Source organism: Athene noctua, chromosome 2 (assembly GCF_965140245.1).
Source record: "Athene noctua chromosome 2, bAthNoc1.hap1.1, whole genome shotgun sequence".
Lineage (NCBI taxonomy): Eukaryota > Metazoa > Chordata > Aves > Strigiformes > Strigidae > Athene > Athene noctua.
Window position 1 is genome coordinate 15,742,252 of NC_134038.1, and position 19,642 is coordinate 15,761,893.

At 38.9% G+C, this 19,642-nt stretch overlaps 1 protein-coding gene across 3 annotated transcripts in view; it reads left to right on the plus strand.

The window, feature by feature from the left end:
- The window catches only part of SAMD12 (sterile alpha motif domain containing 12), a 176,596-nt gene that overhangs the window by 83,492 nt on the left and 73,462 nt on the right, over nucleotides 1–19,642 (plus strand). For 2 of the 3 annotated variants that reach the window (XM_074898505.1, XM_074898506.1), the window contains exons 4-5: nucleotides 3,690–3,830; nucleotides 14,593–14,664. In XM_074898505.1, coding sequence (XP_074754606.1) covers nucleotides 3,690–3,830; nucleotides 14,593–14,664 — 213 coding nt within the window. The remainder of the gene's footprint in view (nucleotides 1–3,689; nucleotides 3,831–14,592; nucleotides 14,665–19,642) is intronic. The other variant, XM_074898507.1, reaches the window with a different exon arrangement.

The window sequence follows — 19,642 nt, forward strand, 5'->3', positions numbered from 1 at the left end:
CACAGGCTTGGGGAGAAGAGCAGTAAGCTATACCAGTGCAGGGAGGTATGAGCATTTTTGATTAGGTACATCAGATTGTGCCACATTCCTTGCTCTAGGGCCAATGCCAACCTCATTGGACCAATACTTATAGTAATGTTCTGTGGCATGCAGTGTTTCTCCCTCCATTCAAATTTTCATCTAACCTCAGCTTGATGAAATGAGATCTGCAGCAGCTAAGTCTTATTAGAAAAAATTAGGCCATCAATCCATTATTAAGTTGGAAAGTATTTTGTATTCTGTGTCTGCCCTCAGGGTGTCTCAACATTCCACGGCTGATCTGTCCTGAGTATGAGAGGGCTGGGGTTTAGGTGCTAAAAGATGTGTACAGATACTGAGGGAGTTGTGGGTTTTTTTAAAGCATTTGGTTTCCAGCCTTGCAATTAGCTAGAGCCAAGGCCCAGGTGTTTGTGACTGCAATCATTATGGTTCTATTGGTAAAGTTGCTTTTGAAAAAAATCTCTTGGTCTCTTTTATGCATGTTGCTGCTATGACTGAGAGGTAGTGCCAGTTCTGTAGCATTGAGAAAATTTCCTGAGTTATAGGTAAAGTTCCTTTTCTTGTGTCCTAGCTAAGATCAGTGTACACGCTTAGAAAATGTTAGATTTGTTACGTGTTCTGCTCTTGATAACATTTTCTACCCAGCACTCTGAAAATTAAAAATCTGTCCCCAATTTGTACTGTCTCTGTTTTAACTGTGATGCTTGCCAAAATGACAATCTTTTGTGTATGCTTATTAAGTGCCCTTGTTAATATTCTCTTTTTCAAAGACAATGTATCTTTCTATGAGATCCTTCATGCAGGTTGTTTCACAGAATCACAGAGGTGTTAGAATGCACCTCTGGCAATCATCTAGTCTAACCCCCTACTGAAAGCAGACCCAACTATAGCAGGTTGCTCAGGTTGCCAACTATAGTCAGGTTTTGAATGTTTCCAAAGATGGAGACTCCACAACCTTTCTGGACAACTGGTTTCAGTGTTCAATAACCTTTACAGAGTTCTTATCTGAAAGAGTTATCATTTGGTGCTATGTACAGTACAGGAAGCAAGACAGCAAAGCATCTAAAATCTTTAGCTGATTGTCAGGGCCTTGGCCTTAATAACTAATTGTCTTTGGTGACTGATCCAGGCATTAGCATTATCATTTCAAAGGTATGACTTAGTACCAGAATAAAAAATTATTCCAGTTCTGACTTGGATAATGTTCTGAGTGTTGAGGGGTGAAAAAATATGGGGAGGATTAAATTTTCTTAGTTGAGGTCATTTACTGCATTCTTGAAATGCCACATTTGGATGTTTGCATTCTTGCCTCATCACTGCCTCAACATGTCACATTGGATTTGGTGCAAGAAAGAGTTAATTTAAGACAACTTGTGCAACCTGCTGCAGATAGTATGAGTCAAAGACAGTTTTTTCCAATAGCATTGTGCTTTGAGCCTAAGCTGCAAGAGGAACTGGCATGCCAGGAGTTGAAAAGAGACGTCTCTGTTTTGTGCACATTCAACTTCCAAAGGCAGTGACTAGGGTAGAAAACCGGTTTGAATACGAAATAGAGTTGCCCAGAGGAGGTAAAAAGTAATGACTATATCTATGTCCAAAAAGAGGTGGAGGGCACTGGATGAGGTGCCTGGCTTCTGTCCATTCATACTACTGTTGCTGACTCCCTGCCCTAAGATGATATGCATGTTGGTACTCTTTAAAACTGATGACTTGTTGGGTTTTTTTTTTCTTTCAGTTGCTAGACTGGCATTACAGACCATACTCTTGTACTACTGTACTTCCTTTATAAATTGCTTTAAGATGTTTTGGTGTGATAAGATGATATAAAAATTAAAGTCATTATTACTATCTGGATCACTAGGGGAATTGGACAGCTAGCATTGATCTGTCAGAGACTAATTTCCATATTTTTTATTATATTAACCCATAGAATTATTCTTATTTTGATTTCAAAGAAAGTTTCCCTCATCAAAAGGTCATCCTCCATAGCATGTAGTACTTCAGAGACATGGAAGGGGAAAAAATGTATGTACTCTGTCATTTTTTATCTGATCAATGACATCTTGCTTTGTTAATAGTAATATCCCAGTATTTTACATTGCATCATGTCAAGATCCCACTACCTGCTTCACAGAACACTTGTGAATGAAATCTAGCAGTCATTGAAGGGTATACTACTAACTGCTTGGTTTAGGGCAAATATTGTGCACCCCTTTAGATTCTTGGCATTTATCCTAAATTTTTTAATTAAAATAATCATAAAAATTCTGTACTCATTGCTGGTTTGTAAGGAAAGAGATTGAATAAGGGCCTAATCTTGCTGTGTTGAGTAACACTTTATGATGAGCTAAATCCATTCAAAAGCCACAGTAGCATGGAGCCTTCTGTGTTGCAGAGGGAGTAACTTGCTCTTCGCTATCTTCTGATTTCAGAATAAAGCCTGAGAAATCAAAGAAGAGATTTTTAGTGCTTACAGTCAGAATTAGAGGAGGTAAAAAGTTGAGTCTGTTTAAAAAAGTGAACCAAATTTTATGCCATTTTCCAAGTTAGTATCAGTGTAACTCCAGTGTGATTTGCTGGTATTGACCAGGGCACCTTTGGATAGCAAATGTATACACTGGGAATCAAGTAGAGGGCTGTAGGGCACTCCTCCCTATACCAGTTCAGTGGTGAAGACCAGAGAAAGTAAATTTTGGTTTTCTTCCTAAGGTAAAGCTCTGCTTGATGCTTTGGCTCTCTGCTTGGTCCAAATACTTTTTTAGTGTTGGCTCAGTCAGTATGCTGCCTTCCTCCTGTTTACTTATAGCATAGCAATACCCAAAAGAGTGGAGTTAGAATTCCACTAGCGTAATCTGGGGAGTGTGGATTGTTTAATTTTATTTTTTTTTTTTTAACTTCTACAGTCTCTGTGGGGACCATGGGTTCAATATTACCCTAATGCTAAAGATAAGTCGCAAACATTACTTGCAAAGAGCATAGACTCCTTATAGTTGGACAAATGTCTTTTTATAGGTGGGCAAACATCTTTTTCATATAATATAATTTAAATATAACTGACAGTGTGAAGGGAAATCTCTGGCTATTCTTTCTCTTCTGCTGTGATAGGTTACTGTTGAGAGGGATTTGGAAGGCTGGCCCATGAAGTCCAGGGCTCTCCTGAGAAATGGAGCTATTATTCTGTAGACATACAGAATTACAACAATATTAATCCTCAGTATATCTTAAATTGATTAAATTGGTAAAAATCACTTTCACCAGTGGTTTCTTGACAGTAATGTAGATGCTTGAAAACAGGTGAGGGTCTATTTAGTCACCTGGAACAATTGTAGACTTATAGGGGATATCCCAACGGTAGGAGACCAGCTGGCACTTAAGAACAGCAGTTGGTTGTCTAAAACAGCACAAGATGCCTATTTTACATGCCTAAATGTATCACAAAGCACCAGAATGACACAGTAAATCAAAATAAAAGGGAGGAGTGGAATATAATCTCTGACAGCAAGGAAGTACCTAACTGATGAAACAAAACCTCTCAGACTGAGGTATTTCAGGGCTGAGAATTTTTCTGTAGAAAATTATCCTGTCAGAATGAAAATATTGCCTTACTGGAAATCCTTGGGTGATTCTTCCTTTTTGCCTTTTGCATCCAGGCCGTGCTTTGCTGAGACTTACTGACAAAAAGCTTGAACGAATGGGCATTGCCCAGGAAAGCCTGCGACAGCACATTCTGCAGCAAGTCCTTCAGCTGAAGGTGAGGGAAGAAGTCCGAAACCTCCAGCTGCTTACACAAGGTATGAAAAACAATTTTGGTCTGGACAGTTATTGAGATCAGGCAGGAGAAGTTTGCCTAAGGACATAAAAGGTGACTTGACGTTCTCCCGCAAGAAATGGTGCATGAAAATGTCTCATAGATTTCACATGCTTTCCAAGGTGGGAACAAAAGGTAAAATAATGCATAAATAAATAGAGATGTTCAGCTGCCTGTTTTGCATGATGAATAGGCTCCATCTACAGCTTGATAGTAGCCTTACTTAACTGTCTGCTTGCTAAGATGAAAATAATTACATATAAAGGGCAGAATTAGTGAACATGCTGTCTTTACAGACATAGTACATTTTGCATTAATTGTTTACTTTCGGTGTTAATTAAAGAGTAATCTCTGTAACCTGTTTTATGGTAAGAGCTGTCAGTGGAAAATTACCTGTTAGACTGTTTTTTGCAGATGGCTGATTCTTTTTGCCTGTTGTAATTTTATTGACTTGAATAGAGTTGCTTCTAATTTATGCTGCTAAGAAAATGCAAAACTGGGCTCAATATGGAGATCTTGATTAGAAGACAGGGAAGAAGGAGTAACAAAAAATCTCATACTTATTTTCCAAATGAGGTTAAGATGTTTTATGATGACTTGTGTTATTAGCTCTCTATTAAGGCTTTCTAACAGCTGTGGTAACATGGAAGAAAAGCAATCATTGTGGCAATAGTTCAAAGGAACATTTAGAGATCCTCTACAATCTACTATCTGCAATACTTTCTCAATGTTAAACGTTGTTTGGTAGTCCAGTGAGATAGCATTAACCACATACTTCTGTGGTGTTTTGGTTCAGTGCCCGTTATATGTCACATCATATGAAAAAAATAGAGTTCTTCAGTACATGCAGTGTATTTTTAACAAAATGTCCTTCACACATGGCATTATGTTCTTTATTAAGCCTTGCTCACTGTGTTTCGGGAAGAGCTTTCTGATTAGTTGAGTAAGCTGCATTTTATCTGAGAGAGATGTCTCAACTGAATTGTTCCTTCAGACTTGGTGTCTTGTTGATTGTGATGAGGAGCTTTAGGGCTCCTTCATTTTGCCATGATCTGTGAATATAAGCTCACCTCATGTTGTGTCATGTCAAAGACAGTGCACACGCTGAAGCATCAGTGTCGTCCCCAGATGTTTAGAACTGTTTTTTTCCCCTCATCCTTTCATCACAGAATCACAGAATTGTCTATGTTGGAAAAGACCTTGAAGACCATCCAGTTCAACCATCAACCCAACATTAACAGTTCCCAACTACACCATATCCCTCAGTGCTATGTCAACCCGACTCTTAAACACCTCCAGGGATGGGGACTCCACCATTCCAATGCCTAACAACCCGTTATGGAAAGAAGTGCTTCCTGATCCTTTCATCCATTATTCCTACGTCCTTTTCAGTTGTCTGGGTTCTCTCTTCACCTGCATCTGGAGTGTCACTTGAGAGTTTGCAGGACTGTGAAGTTCTGGTCACCAACAATCACGTTTTTAGGCCTGCTTATGAAAGTTGGGATTTTATTGATGTGGGACAATGAAGACCCACTAGCTGTAAATTTGGGTCAGTTGATCACTGCAGTCCCTATAGATTTCTCCTATAGATTCCCTATAGATTGAGAGCTATATGGTTCCAGGCTTCTCCTTTATTGTTTCTTTCTGGTTCTTCTCTGGACACATCAACTGGTGTATGAATCATGATCAGGCAGACAGTGGCAACTGGCATTTCAAGGAATTCAGGACAGCATCCTTTGAGGTTTATTCCTTGCACATGCAGTTGAGGATACAGTTCTGAACTTTGCTAAGAGGATGAATAAACACATGCTGGACTATGAAGGGCAGGCTAGTGATAGATGTACGGATGTGTGTTTAAAGTAGTGTGTCTCTGCCATATAGAGAGAACGTTGTTAGTTAGCCTGATCATATAAAGTCATGTCATCATATGCTTTAAAAAGGCCAGCACAAACTTAGAAAAAGCTGGTGGTCTGCAGCTCCTGCTGTCTTCCCCCACGATGCCGCTGGCCTTTGTGTTGCACTTCAGCTCCTCTCCAGCCTTCTTAAATGGAGCTGAAGTTATGGGGCAGTACAACAGTCCAGAAAACATTCCCCTGTGCAGCAGAACTGTGTTAATTGTATGATCCTGGAGTGGGGGGGTGGGTGGTGGTGCACAGTGAGTGGTAGGATGACAGAAGTATTCCTATCCCTTATCACCTCATTTACACTAAATTGGAGTGTGTGTCAGTTGAAAGTGCTTGTTTGCACGTATTAAGGTTAAGATACAATCTCTCAACTACAGTGCAGTCTGTAAAGTTGTGTGTATGTCAGTTGTTCTTCAAAACTGGTTCTGTCCCCTTGCCCAGCTTCTTCAAACTGTGTCCACTCATATTCTTACTATGATTGCTACTGGAATAGTTTTTTGTAAATGCTTTTCTGTTTTTGAGAACATTTTTCCTCTGAAAAGTAACATATTTGCATGCCAGGAGTTTCTGCCTTTTGGAAATTCCACTTACATATTGCAGGTCACAGTGTAGCTGTTGTTACAACGGTGCTTTTGCTGTCCTCCAAAACGTCCTCTAAAAAGAGGAGAAAAAAAGCCCTCTGTCTCTCAGTGCACAACTCAGGAGATCATTAGGTGAAAGAAGGTGTTAAAACCCCTTTCTGAATTAATTTAGCTTGCAAGCTGGGTTGCAAGCAATGAGGCCCTAATTCAGAGCCCACTGATGTCAGCAAAAAGACTTCCACTGACTTTAGTTCATACCCCAATTGAAGCTGGAGTGAACAGGGAAAGTTTTAAAAAAGCATTATGTAATACTTATCGGATATTTTAAGTGGTTTTGTGTTCTGTTGTCTGCAGAGAAATTTAACCTCATTTTTAAATCTCAATAGAAAACTAACATTCTTTTCTACTTCTGTTTCAGAAAATAACTTAAAACTGTTTCATTCTTCTTCATTCAGGACACACCATCCAGTCTGTTCTGGGAACCTTAGAGCCAGAATAGTATGTGATTGTGTAATTGAAGGCTTGTCTTGAGTTTTAGGAAGACTTTTCTTTGGAGTAAGAACTGCCTGATTGAGGCTATTATCGGCAGAAATGCTATTCCAACCTCCACTAGGATAGAAGGGCACAGGCCCAACTACTGATGTGTGCTTTTTTCCCAGACTTAGTGATGTTGAGGAACTAATTTGACAAAATATGTTCCAATGTCTCTTGGGGAGAGCTGCACACTGTTGGAAACACCATTATTGTACTCTTATCACTGTAAGCCTGAGTTGAAAGATCATTTTTTTTTTAAAAGCCTTACATAACTACACAGAGAAGACGTTATTTTGAGCTTTTTCAATGTGAGTCCTGCTTTTGACTAGCATAGAAGAGACTGTCCTCAAAGTGGTACAACAGTGCTGTGTGTGTCTCTGAGCAAAGTATCCATAGCCAGCAATCTGCTAATAAGGCTGAGCTTAAGAAGCGTTTTTGGATTTGGATTAAATGACACCTGTATTTAAAATGACGCTGAGTCCCCTCCTAAGCTCTTCTGTGAGTTTTATATGGGGCAAAGTGCTACTTGAATATACTGCCAGGCACAGAATGTGACAAATTTAAAAAAAAAAAAAAATATCCTGCTAGCAAAATGTGTTAGAATAAGGCTTTGTGCTTCACTGAAAATCATCACAGCTGTTGATACTTGTTGAAATTATTTCTTCAGTAAGTTTTCTGCTCATCCTGCACTGATGCTCAGCTACTGAAAAACATACGTGCCTAATGGTAACCACAATGAAACTGATTTTTTTTTCCTTCCTTCAATTTCCAGAATAGTCCCATTCAAAACCTGTTACAGTACCCTAGCACTGTATTCTTTCAGGAAGGGAACTAGAGGGCCTTCAAAGATGCGTCTCATTTTCTGAGGAAGGATGAAGTATGAGCCATGTATTCTAGTGATGGATCACTCACTGGGTTTTAGGGAAACCTTGTAACAGAAACCTTTTCTTCATGGTCGATGTGGTGAGTATAAAAGGACCATGAAAACCCCCTAGCTGAAACATAAGGATTTTTACAGTATTATCAGCCTTTTAATACTAGAGTAAAGGCAGGCTTGATCAAAATTTGAGCTGTTTGGCACTGAACTCTCCGAGGCTGTCAGAAACATGATGCTAGTTCCTGTTCACCTTATCACCTTATCTGCTTCTTCCTTGTGAATGTTGAAGGTGGGAGGAACCTGAACACTGCCATTCCAGCTTGCATCACCGCATGTAAAGAGATTTGTTGTCATTTTTCAAAGCCTTGGAGTACTAGGCTCGCTCCCATCTTCTGAATTCCCACATATGAAGACCTTCCCTGCTGTGATGGCTCCAGTACACACCATGAATGATTGGGAGTTACACATCTGCCTAGAAAGGGACTTGAGTGGTCAGAAAATTTGAGAGAACTTGTGACTTTGCAAAGCGCAGAACTGGAAGGTCATCTGGAGTTAAGAGAGGATGATTGCGGCTTGTTGTCTCCCTGCTATGTAGGCTTTTTGGATGCTGTGGTGTCCGAACTCCTGTTGCCTACTGTCCTTCATGTCCTCCGAAGAAGTATTTCTTGAGGTCAGCACATTTCTTTGTCATCCCTGTAAAGAAGTCAGAACAACTGAGGTTTGTGATAGAGGGTCATCCTGTTACACTTGCAGGATGTACGATTTTCTTTCCTGGGTATGTTCTGGACTCAGGGTTTTGGCACATGAGGAGTCATGAGTTCCTTCCGCCAGAAATACTCTTTTTCTTTTCTGTAAAAAAGAGCAGATGTTGTCTCTGTGAGCGCTCCAGGTAGGCAGTGTGTTCGCCTTCCCAGGCAGCTGGCAGGGGAAGTATGTAACACTTGAGGAATCTTGGTTTCATGTCCCTGTGGTGGTGTTCAGAGGCATGCAGCGTTTGAAATGTTGACTGTCCTCTTACCAGGCACCAGTTCTTTTGTTTTCATTGTCTTGACCTCACCTTTTTCTTTTCCCTAACCTTGAAGCTTCCAGCTAGTCAGGAAGGGCCTTCCTTCTTATAGCACAAATTACTATGCAAATGTTTCTTGCATATGCTGCATACATGGCATCTATCCAAGGCACAGAAAAATACACTTAATATTTCAGAAGAGTTCCAGCAACTTAGTTGCCAGCTGATTTCCTTTGCTCCATGCTCCTGTTATGCTCCAACATCTCTGGGAGACCTTGTGAATTGAACACAAAGTATGTCATAGAAACGCTGTCAGAAATTACTTAAAAGTTGTAGTTTATCCCTTATCCTGGCATCAAAACTGTTCCAGTACTCAGTGTGCTAAATTGTCTGATAATAGGTAAAGAAATCTTAACCACCTTCTTGATACGGGTTTATTTTCACTATAGGTCCATACCCCTTTTATTCCTTTCCATCGTATGTCTTTTTTTCCTGTACCACTGTAGGAGTCATAGTACTTGTACTTAACACTGCTTTTCGAAGACTGTAAAATGACTTTGCTGCTATCCCTTAGACTACAAAAAAGCAGTCTTTGTTGTAATTTTTCCACTTCCAGTCAAGGACATTTGCAGCACTTAAAGAGGGTGTAGGCTCTGGAGTCAGAAGCGTGGTTGTTCTTGAGAGGCTTTTCAGACTTTAGGCACTGTTAAGACTTCTGAAAATCAATTTTTTCAGGTTACAAGTATGCACTGAGGGGTATTCTGTAGTTTTCATTTGTTTTAGCTGAAGCAGAATATTGTATGTGGAGTGTGTATCTGAGCGCAGATAAAATGTTTAAAAATACATGCATCAGTGACGGTAAATATCAAATTCCATCTACGGCATCAGTTATTTGAATTTAATGTGGCTGGTTTCTAACCTGAAGAATATACTCTGCAGTACAGTCAATGGTCCCTGGTAGACCATTGAATTATCATGGTTCTGTTAGTTACCTTTTAGCTATTGCTGTGATGCTAATACATATTCATATCAAATAACCGAGTGATTCAGCTGACAGGTAAAATAAGTTCCAATACACTGGACGATACATTGTAATGCACTCTGGATAGGTTTAACACAGAATTGTCCTTCAGTGTACATAGTAGAGTAGTTTGGAGTATGAATAAGAAAACATGTATGCAACTATGAAATTTGTATTGATGAACTTCTACATCAAGATTTTAGCTGTATAATATTATGATGTGCTTGTGTTTTTATGTGTTTCTATAAATAATATTGCAGCTCAGTCTACTGAGGATTTAGTATTAGCTGTCTTGTATAATTGCAAGGACATGATTGCAGTTGTTTGGTTTTACTATTTTATTAATGTTGATTTTTTTTTTTTTTTCATTCTCACTTTTCAAATTTCTCAGAAGACAGTCTACTGCAAAATTTGTTCTGGGAAGTTTGTTCCTTTCCTATGCTAATGCATACCTGAAACTGTCTTACATGTTTGATGTATAGATACTACATACACACGCACACACACACACACACACACACGCATGTATTTCCCTACTCATGTGTAAATTGGAAAGAGAAAAAAGAATTTTGCTCAAGGTTTAAAAAAAAAAAAAAAAGAAGATATTGCTGTTTGTGCTGCAGCCAGTTATGACAGACTTTCAACTAAATAGGAAAGTTTTGAGCAGTCAGAGGCTGTGATTTAACAACAGCTGTTTGTGATCAGTGCCAGTAGAAATCACTGGTTTTCACCCAGGCGAAAAGAACAGGCTGGGAAAAGGGATTTCAGGAATAGGTACAGTCTTTCACACAGAGTTTAAATAAATCAAGTCTACATATTGTAAGATGGTGCCATTTACAGTGTAACGTATTTGTAATTTCTAGTGAGATTTTTCCAGAAATCAGACATAGAATAAAATTAGGGTTGATAGTTTTTTTATAAAAGAATTGAGGAAATGAGAGCCCTAACTATCCTTCAGACACTTTAGAAAGTACATAGAAACTGGGCGTCCAATGCAAAACCTGACTGTCTTTATCAGCTAACACCAAACTGAATGGATAGTGTTGGAAATAAGATAAGAAATGCCATTCTTGGTCAGATCCAGTATCCCTCTGTCCCAGTACTCTGCCTTGGAGAGTATCAGGTGCTGTTTAGGCAGAGCCCAGAACCCTGGCTCCTTCCTCTGGTCCCATCCCCTTGGGCTCCCCAGCATCCAGAATTGTTGCATTAGAAAGAGTACTTCCCCACCTAATTCTTTTAGTATCCATTGAGTATCTGTCGTACTCTGTCATGAAACAAGTTGTTCACAACAATTTTTTTTACAAACTAGAACATAGTCACTGGCAGCCTCAGTGGTGCTGAAAGTGCCAAAGCCTATCTTGGCATGCCTTCAACTGGGTACCTGCTGCCTTCCACGGAGACTCTAAACAATCTACTATTATGTGCATGCAGTAGCAGCTACACATCCTCTGTATTTCAGATACACCAGTCACACCTGAGATGTCAGATGAATGATGCCTGTTGCTCTCCATTATTAGAGAAACTCATTGTGGCTGCCAGATGTATTTGTCTATGTGGTGGATGACTAAACTTAGGTGCGATCAATTCCCACTTGCTCTGCCTAGATGTAAACTCCTACGCTGAGAAAAGTTGGTCTGAATGCTGGATGTATTGCCCTCTTCACCCAGATGCGTTTTGGCAACACCATCTTTCTGATTTTGTGAAACTGGTGATGATGATGCCTGCATGAATGTGTTCTGTTTGTTTCACCTTATTGGCACTTTTAACAAATATTAAAGTCGCTTAAAGCCTTTTTAAAAAAGTAAAATAAAGTTTTTCTGTGTTGAATCCCTGAAGGTGAACATTGCCAAATAGTTCAAAAGCATTTTTCTTCCTATTGTTACTAGCATTTATGGCCTGTGCAATAAAGATTTATAATTACTGGAGAGATTCGAGGGAGGCAGGAGAAAAACCCTCTCCTTTTTATGCCTTTGTAAAGCTGCTTTTCTAAGTTGTGTAAAAAGAACCTGTTTTATTTAAAAGCTTCTCTTTTTTCATTCACATTCTTTAAAAGCCTTTCTGCAATGCAATTTTTAAAATGAATGTGGTTCTATTCAAATAAAAGTTTACTCTTAATGGCTTTTATGCTTCATATGATAAAGCACCTTCATTTACTTAGTTATACATAGGCAGTCAGCAGTGTTATGAACTGTTTCTTTATTACTAAGCAGTATGCAGATCTCTGGCATCTTCCTCAAAGGACAGGGTGGGTTTTTTTAAACTCTTTATTTGACATGATCATAAAGCATGGGTACTAGCCCAGTGTTTTATGACATTCTCAAGTATGATTAATAATTTTAACTATGCTGGTTCCCCCGTAAGATCAATATTATAGAATTTTTCCAGTCACTGTTTGAATGGATTTTAATTGAAATTGATTCCCTATAAAATAATAAATTGAAGTGTATTAACAATGATCTTGTGGTCCTTGATGTTAAGGAGCTCTGAATTCTAACAAAATTCTGAACGGTTTTCAAAAAGTACCCAATTTTCCTCTATGCAGCCTAGGTATTCATAAAGCACCTGTACTTAAGTGCTAATTCCAGCAATTTATACAGCAGCCTTAATTTGAAACATGAATGTGAACGGAAATGTGGCAGGGTATTGTTTTTTTAAAAATGTATTTTTCTGTTTGTAGTTCAGCTACAGCTGTATTGTGTGATCCTAAAATTTAAATGTATACTGCTATGCATAATGTTACCTTCTTTTATCAGTAAAATACCTCTCAGTCACCTGACTTATTACAAGCTGCCTGTACAAAGAAAGGATACATTGAGAAAATCTTTAGTGACTAGTTCTGTAAGAGTTTCAGTGTTTTTCCAGAGGTATCAGCTGTAAGGGCATTGAGTCATTTGACTGTTTTTCTGAGTGACGAATTGAGTTTTAGGCAGTATGTACATGGCAATACCACACAGTTCTGATGCTCTTCAACCACACTGAGGTTACATCCACATCCTAGAGCTTTTTCTCAGTTAAGCTTATCCACATCATTGCAAAAGTAGTTGTTTTACGTACATTTGGCTTGTACAATGACTTCCACCTGAAGACAACCTGATTAGAAAATAGTCAGACTCAGGACTGCATGCATCATTTTATATCCAGGCAGCCTGATATAAATTGTCAGAACTGTGACTTGGCATACTCATTCAACTATACAAGAAAGCTGGAGATCTCATCCTTAGGAACTGTAGGGATAAGCAAGTTAGAGACTTTTTTATGTGAACAAAAAGGCATGTCAAGGTTCCCCTTCAAGCTTGAGTGCAATCTGAAGGCATACACATTGATGTGGTCTTAGAGTTTTGAGTCCTCTTCATTAGAAACAGGATTCAGATCTTCCCATTCACTGCATCTGGGATACCCATCAGGTGACATTTGATGATTTGTGATGGAGTTGAAGCAACCCCAACACCTGAGCCTTGAAACAAGTAAATCTGTCAAATTCTTTCATTCCTTACTGAGACCAGTTGGAAGGCTTACTGTTGGTAGTGTCATCTGGCAGACTCTGAAGTCCAGTTCTGGGGGTTTTGTGTTGAGAGAGCACCGTTGTGTAGAACTTTCAAGAGCTGGGTTTTGAGAGAAAGGCCTGAAAGAAAAAAAGGTCTTGCACAGCAAGAAGAGGAGGTTCTTACTGATTATGCCTTTGTTCAGGGAGCAGCAATGCAAAGCTTCTGTTATTAAAAATTATTCTACAAAGTCTTTTAAGCTGTATGTTTTTTTCTTCTCTTTCCTCTTTGGCATATATCAGAGGTGGACATGGAGAAGTAATGGTAATCACATTTCCTTCTTTCTTTTAAAGTGTTATGTCATTCCAGTCTTCTTGAGAAATAAAGAGGAAAGTCATCTTTCTTACTCTATTCCTTTTTGTCTTTCATTCCTTTAAGAACTCGTGAGTAACTGAGGATTGTCAATAAAGTTGAGCTGAGAGATTAGTATCATAGAATCATAGAACACCAGATTGGAAGGGACCTCAAGGATCATCTGGTCCAACCTTTCTTGGCAAAAGCACGGTCTAGACAAGGTGACCTGTCACCCTGTCCAGCTGAATCTTAAAAGTCTCCAACGTTGGGGAATCCACCACTTCCCTGGGGAGATTATTCCAATAGCTGATTATTCTCATTGTGAAAACTCTTCCTCTTGTGTGCAATCAGAATCTCTCCGGGAGTAACTTGTACATATTACCCCTCATCTTTTCCACGTGACTCCTTATAAATTACCTCCTGCTCTAGTTTTCTTTTGTTGATTTTCCTTTACCCTGCGTGTTTAAAGGGCATATTAGACTACAGTTGTCTGGTGAGGAGTTTCTTTAGCTTGTTCCAGAGAGTGTAGCTGTGTGAAATGCTTTTCAGCCACTCCTTGTGATTTTCTGTCATAATGTGCTAAGATGATCCAGCTGTATTTAAAAAGTCTTGGATGCCAGAAGGAGCAATCAGCATTGTCTTAGGCAATGGACCAGCTTTTAAAAGTGTCAGGCAATTAAGGATGTAGATAGACCTTTGAAAATTCTCTATGCTGATCACTCCCATGGTGTCACAGCAGTTACAATTCTCAGTCTAAACTTTAAAAACTTTGAAGCAAACAAACTATATTTTAGAGAAAAGGGGCAGAAAAGAGGAAGGGAGGGATAGTCCTACCTCTAATGCTCCACTGACAAATCAGTTGTCACCTGAGTAGTTTCTGAATGCATTCTTCTCTAGACTCAAAATTGCCCAGCAGTGCAGCTGCCATCCATTTTGTTACAGCTGTTGACTGTGAAACTAACCACTGATGTTGTTGACTTTTGTAGATCTCTACTTAAACCTGGAGCATGGTTTTTTGAGGGTCATAGAAAAGCAGCCAGCCCTTACAGCCCATCAAGGTAACGAATGTCTTTTTGCTGGGATGTATCTTCATAAAATGAGACATCTATGAGCTTTTTTTGTCTTTTTAAAAAAATGTTTCCTTTAGGTGTAGAGCTTTTTTCAGTTATCACTGTGAAAATAGTGTTTCATTTTCTTCTAATCCTAATAAGCTCTTCCTGAGTGAATTACTATCATTTACTGATATTTGCTTGCTAGAATTGTTTGTTGGTGAATTTTCTTTCTCCCTTCTTAAATATCAGCTATTGTGTGACTGTTGCTTTGTCAGCAATTCATGTTTTCCTTTATTATACTGTTACTGCTATTATTGAGAGCTCTTTGGTTCCCTCTAGTAATGGGAATGTCACTGTGGGAATTTTACTGTACTTCTACATAGCTTAGCTGATTATATGGTCATTCTTGTATGAGAATATATGTTTTACTGATTTCTTCAGTGTTTTCTTGTGATCCAGATTATGAGAACCCATGCTGTTTAGGTGAGCAATGTAAACAGATGCTGGGACCAGAAGAGAGGAATCTTTTTATCAGGGATGTCTCTAGGAATCAGGAGCACCTAAAGCTAGTATCTTCTTTAAGTTTCTGCTGCTTATAATTAATTTAGCTAGAGTCTTTGGGAAAGTCTTTAGCTGACTTAAAACTTGATCCATACTCTTCATGCACACATTCTGCATCAATTCTAGCACTGTGAGCAAATAGCAAGAGTGGCTACTCCACTAAGAATGTCAGTTTATGTCTACCACCAGCTATGGGTTGGTTTTATTCCAATTATCTCCCTTTGAAAATCTGAGACCTCAACTTTGCTCCTGGTTCTGTGAGGGCAAATGAAGGAGTCATGCTCCATTGATTTCAGCGAAACGTGAAACTAGTTAAAATGAGAACAGGATCAACCCCATTTTTCCTCTACAGCATGAGACTATAAAGACCATTCAAATCAATGAAGGGTACCAATGACTTTTCTGACCTTTGAATCAAATCCATAAACCTTTTTAGTAGCTTAATTAAAACCACAAATACAGAAACATAAGTGTTCTGTTCTCTAACCCAACATAGGTCTATCTAAAATTGAAAAATATGATCTCTTGCTGATTTTATTGCATCAAAAATACAATTTTGATTTTTTTTTCTCTTTAAAACTAGGCTTACATAAGCCTAGTTTTCACTTGGTCTCAAAATCTCTTTTGATGATGTACTGCCTATGTTATTTGTAATCCTAATTTCATAATCACTGTTGAAAATGAAAGCTACAAAACTTGCTTTTATCTTACTCTTTTTATTCGTTTTCTTTACTAAAATGTCATAATCAAAGATAAAAACAAGTATACTGTCTTTTAGCTTGAGTAGTTTGAAGTGTCTTTGTTGCTTCTTACATTAGCCAACAAAAAGTTGGCTGTCTGGTTGAACTCATTGTTCACATTCCTCAAATAATTAATGAAGAACAACGGACACCTCCAGAGATAATCTGTGCCCTTCTAAAACAGATGCCCATGATAGGTGCAATGCATTGCTCCTCTAGATGTTCCTGCCTCTGTTAGCTAGACGACTTGCCGTCTAATTTGGGATGGCTAAAATTAAATAGAGGAAAAATATGCAGTAGCTCTTCCCATTTTTTGCTTCTCAGCATGAAGCATATAACCAGTGACATTACCCACTTTTAATTTGACACCAACATTCTACTGCCTTAGTATATTAATTTTGTCTTTATCTGTACCTGTTAGCAAATTCTGGTTATGTTGTGCCCTTAAATTGCTTTTTTTTATTTTTTTGTACAATTGATAACATCGTCTTTCATATTCTGTTCATATACTTTCTATGAACATTTTTTTTAACTGAGCTAACTACTGCTCATGGTAGTAGAATTAAAATATCAACCAAAAAGGCTAAAATTAATGAGTTACAAGTTCTGGGTTAAGGGGTTTTGGCATTGTGTTCTTACTTGTTCTTACATTTAAATGGTCCTTAAGTCTGAAGCAGACAGGGACTTATTTTATATATTGTCTTGGGATAGGGTTATAATTTACCTGTGGTTCGGCAATTTTTCTCAGACATGAGTTCTTTAATAACTACAGTTAGACAGATCCTAGTCCTCTGAGTTCTTCCTTTCATCTGGATGTTGTTGAGCCTGATAGAAATATCAAACCATCATTATTATTATTATTATTATTATTATTATTATTATTATTATTATTATTATTATTATTTGATTGTGGCTTTTGTTGCCTCTGTGGAGCTGGATCCAGTCTTACACAGGAAGGCCGGGACCAGGCTGAGAGCCCCAGATGAAATGTTCATTGGGAACTGAACTTTTGCTTTATAATCCAGAAAACTTGCTGAAAATTTTTTCCCTTTCATATAATTAATTAGTACAGGCAATGAAGGTGTAAGTCTCTTGAAAACCACGAACTTCATAGTTTCAATTAAATAGGCAAGCTGGTAAGACCTATCATAAAATGACTTGAAATAATAACACAGAAGAGCAACTAAAAAACCAAGCTTCTTTATATGTCTTTTGTTTGGGCTTTCTGTGTCTCCTTTAAAGCTCTCTTGCATTCTCATGAGCTCGTTCGTTTTATTGAATGCTAAAGCCTTTTACCATCTGCCAAAAGGTTTTATTTTGGGGTTTCCTCTTATGTGGGAGGGTGATTTCCTCCTTCCCTTCGTGCTAGTTTCATTGCTATCTTTAGGACCAGAGCCTACTGGAGACCTTCCTGTCTCCCTTTTATTACACAGTCTCCTCCTTCCTTGCTGCAAAGTTCCCGCTCCCGAGGGCAAAGAAGAAAACAAGAACTGAAGCTGCCTTTTTAGGCTGCCTGGCTGATGCCGATGGCTTTTGTTTTAAACACAGGAGTCCAGTTCCTGGAGTGCAGGGCTGTGCACACACAGCAGCAACATTCCTCGGGGTGGGTGTTTTTAGGAATGGTTCCTGCATGAAGGCGTGTAACTGCTCCGTGCTTTGGCTACAGACTGTGATGGGCTTCTGAAAAAGGGTGCTGCAACCTGTAGCATTTACTCGAAAAGCAATTTATTCCTCTCTATTTGTTAGTCTTTTACATCAGCACGTTAATCCAACCTGTTCTGCCACTATTAAGACATCTATAGCCATAGCCCTTTAGTTTCTTCCTGCTATGGGAACTTTTAGGTGTTTAATTTTTCTATGAACATATTGATTTCCTATCTTTACCTTTCTTGTGCTGTAGAGAAAAAGAGGTGAAATTGGAGGTGCTATATTTGCAGAGGGATAGAATTGCATCTTTTTTTTTTTTTTTTTTTTTTTCTTTCTGAGAGTAAATTAAAGTAGATGCCAGTCTGGGTTTTTCAGCTTAGCTCTCAAGGATGCAGGGAGTAGAGCTGCAGTGGGATGTGAGTATCCAGGTGCTGAGCCATGAACATGGCAGGAGGAGGCTGCGAGTCCTGATCAGACACCTCCATTTAAATCTTTGCTGTGAACTCTTCAGGTATCTGCTATCATCTCTCTTGAAGTAGATGCTGTGGGGGGGAAACAAAGGGTCTTGCCTTTTCCCTTCAGCCACTGCCTGCTGGGAGTGAGAGCAGTCTCTGTCTGAGGAGCATGCAGTCCTGTTACTGCCTGTCCTAATTTGCTGTACAGCTGAGCCTGCGACTGGAGGCAGTCTGAATGTGGAGGGCGCAGGCACAGGGAGTTGCGCTGGGTGTCAGATCACCTCCTGAGAGTTCTGCCAGGATCCATATCAACCACATTATGCCTCCGCTGAGTGTATTTCTGGCTTTCCTTTTTTGATTTTTTTTTTTTTTTTAAATCACTGGCATTACACCAACCAGTATGTTAGATAGCAATAGGAATCTAATATTATTTTATTTATGATTAGCTCATCTCTTGGACTCTGAGATGTTCTAATCTCTATCCTTCCGTCATCAACCAGCTCTTTTCGAAGCTCCATCCTTAGGTTTATTTACTCTTCCTCTGTAATTGAGAACTTTATTGTCTATCGCTGTGAAAGATTGTCAGTGCTTAAAAATAAATGATCCATCTTCCATCCCTTCAGTGCATCTAGATTTTATGACTATAGGAATCTAATGAAAGGTTGAAATGGGAATGAGGAGGATGAGGGTGTCCCAGGGTGTTACCTAAATGTCTGATCTACAGATGAAAAGGGATGCTGGGATTTTGTTCAGGAAAGTGCCAGTAAAACTGCCTGTTTCTTAGCACTGGCTATTTTAATGACATTCAGTTCCAAACTCCAGGTACAGTATTGCACAGAGAGGTCAGTGGTGCCTGTTTCTAACAACAGAATGGTGCAACATAACACAGCAGCCTGAGATGGCTTTCTGAAAAATAAGGGCTATGTGAAAAAATTTCAAGCAGGAGACACACGTTATCTCCTCATTTAGAAAGCAAGGCATTGTACTTCTGAATAAACACAGTTTTCCATGTTCTCTCTGTCACACAGATGCACACACATGCACACACTCTAATTGGATAAAAACGTAAACAGTAAATTAAGGATATGATTAAAAATTAAACAGCCACTGCAGAAACCATCAATAGTAAGTGCTTATTAACTTACATATAACAGCATGCTGGTGTGCTAGCTTCAAATTGGCTGCTGAAACTGATTTGCAGCAAATAAGGCCAGCTTTCCAAAAGGATATTTCTGGGTTTCAGTAATCAGACCCTCAGCTCTGATTGCTTGTTTTGTTCCTTCACAATTTTTGCCAGCCTTTTTAAGTAACTGATAATATGCATTACTTTCTTGAACTATAGTGGGCGATATGCTTAATTCTTCACCTCTGGTGCTTAGCAGAATAAGACAGTATGGGTCTGGTCCAGCTTTGTCCCATCTCATACCTTGTGAGACTTCTACGATTTGCCCCTCAACTCCATCCCCTTTTTCTGCAGGGCTTCACCAGAGCCCCTGTCCATCCTGTGACCCACATTGCAGACTGTTTATTTACATCCGTGCTGCATGATGAGCTGAAGGGCAAAGTTGATTTATACATATT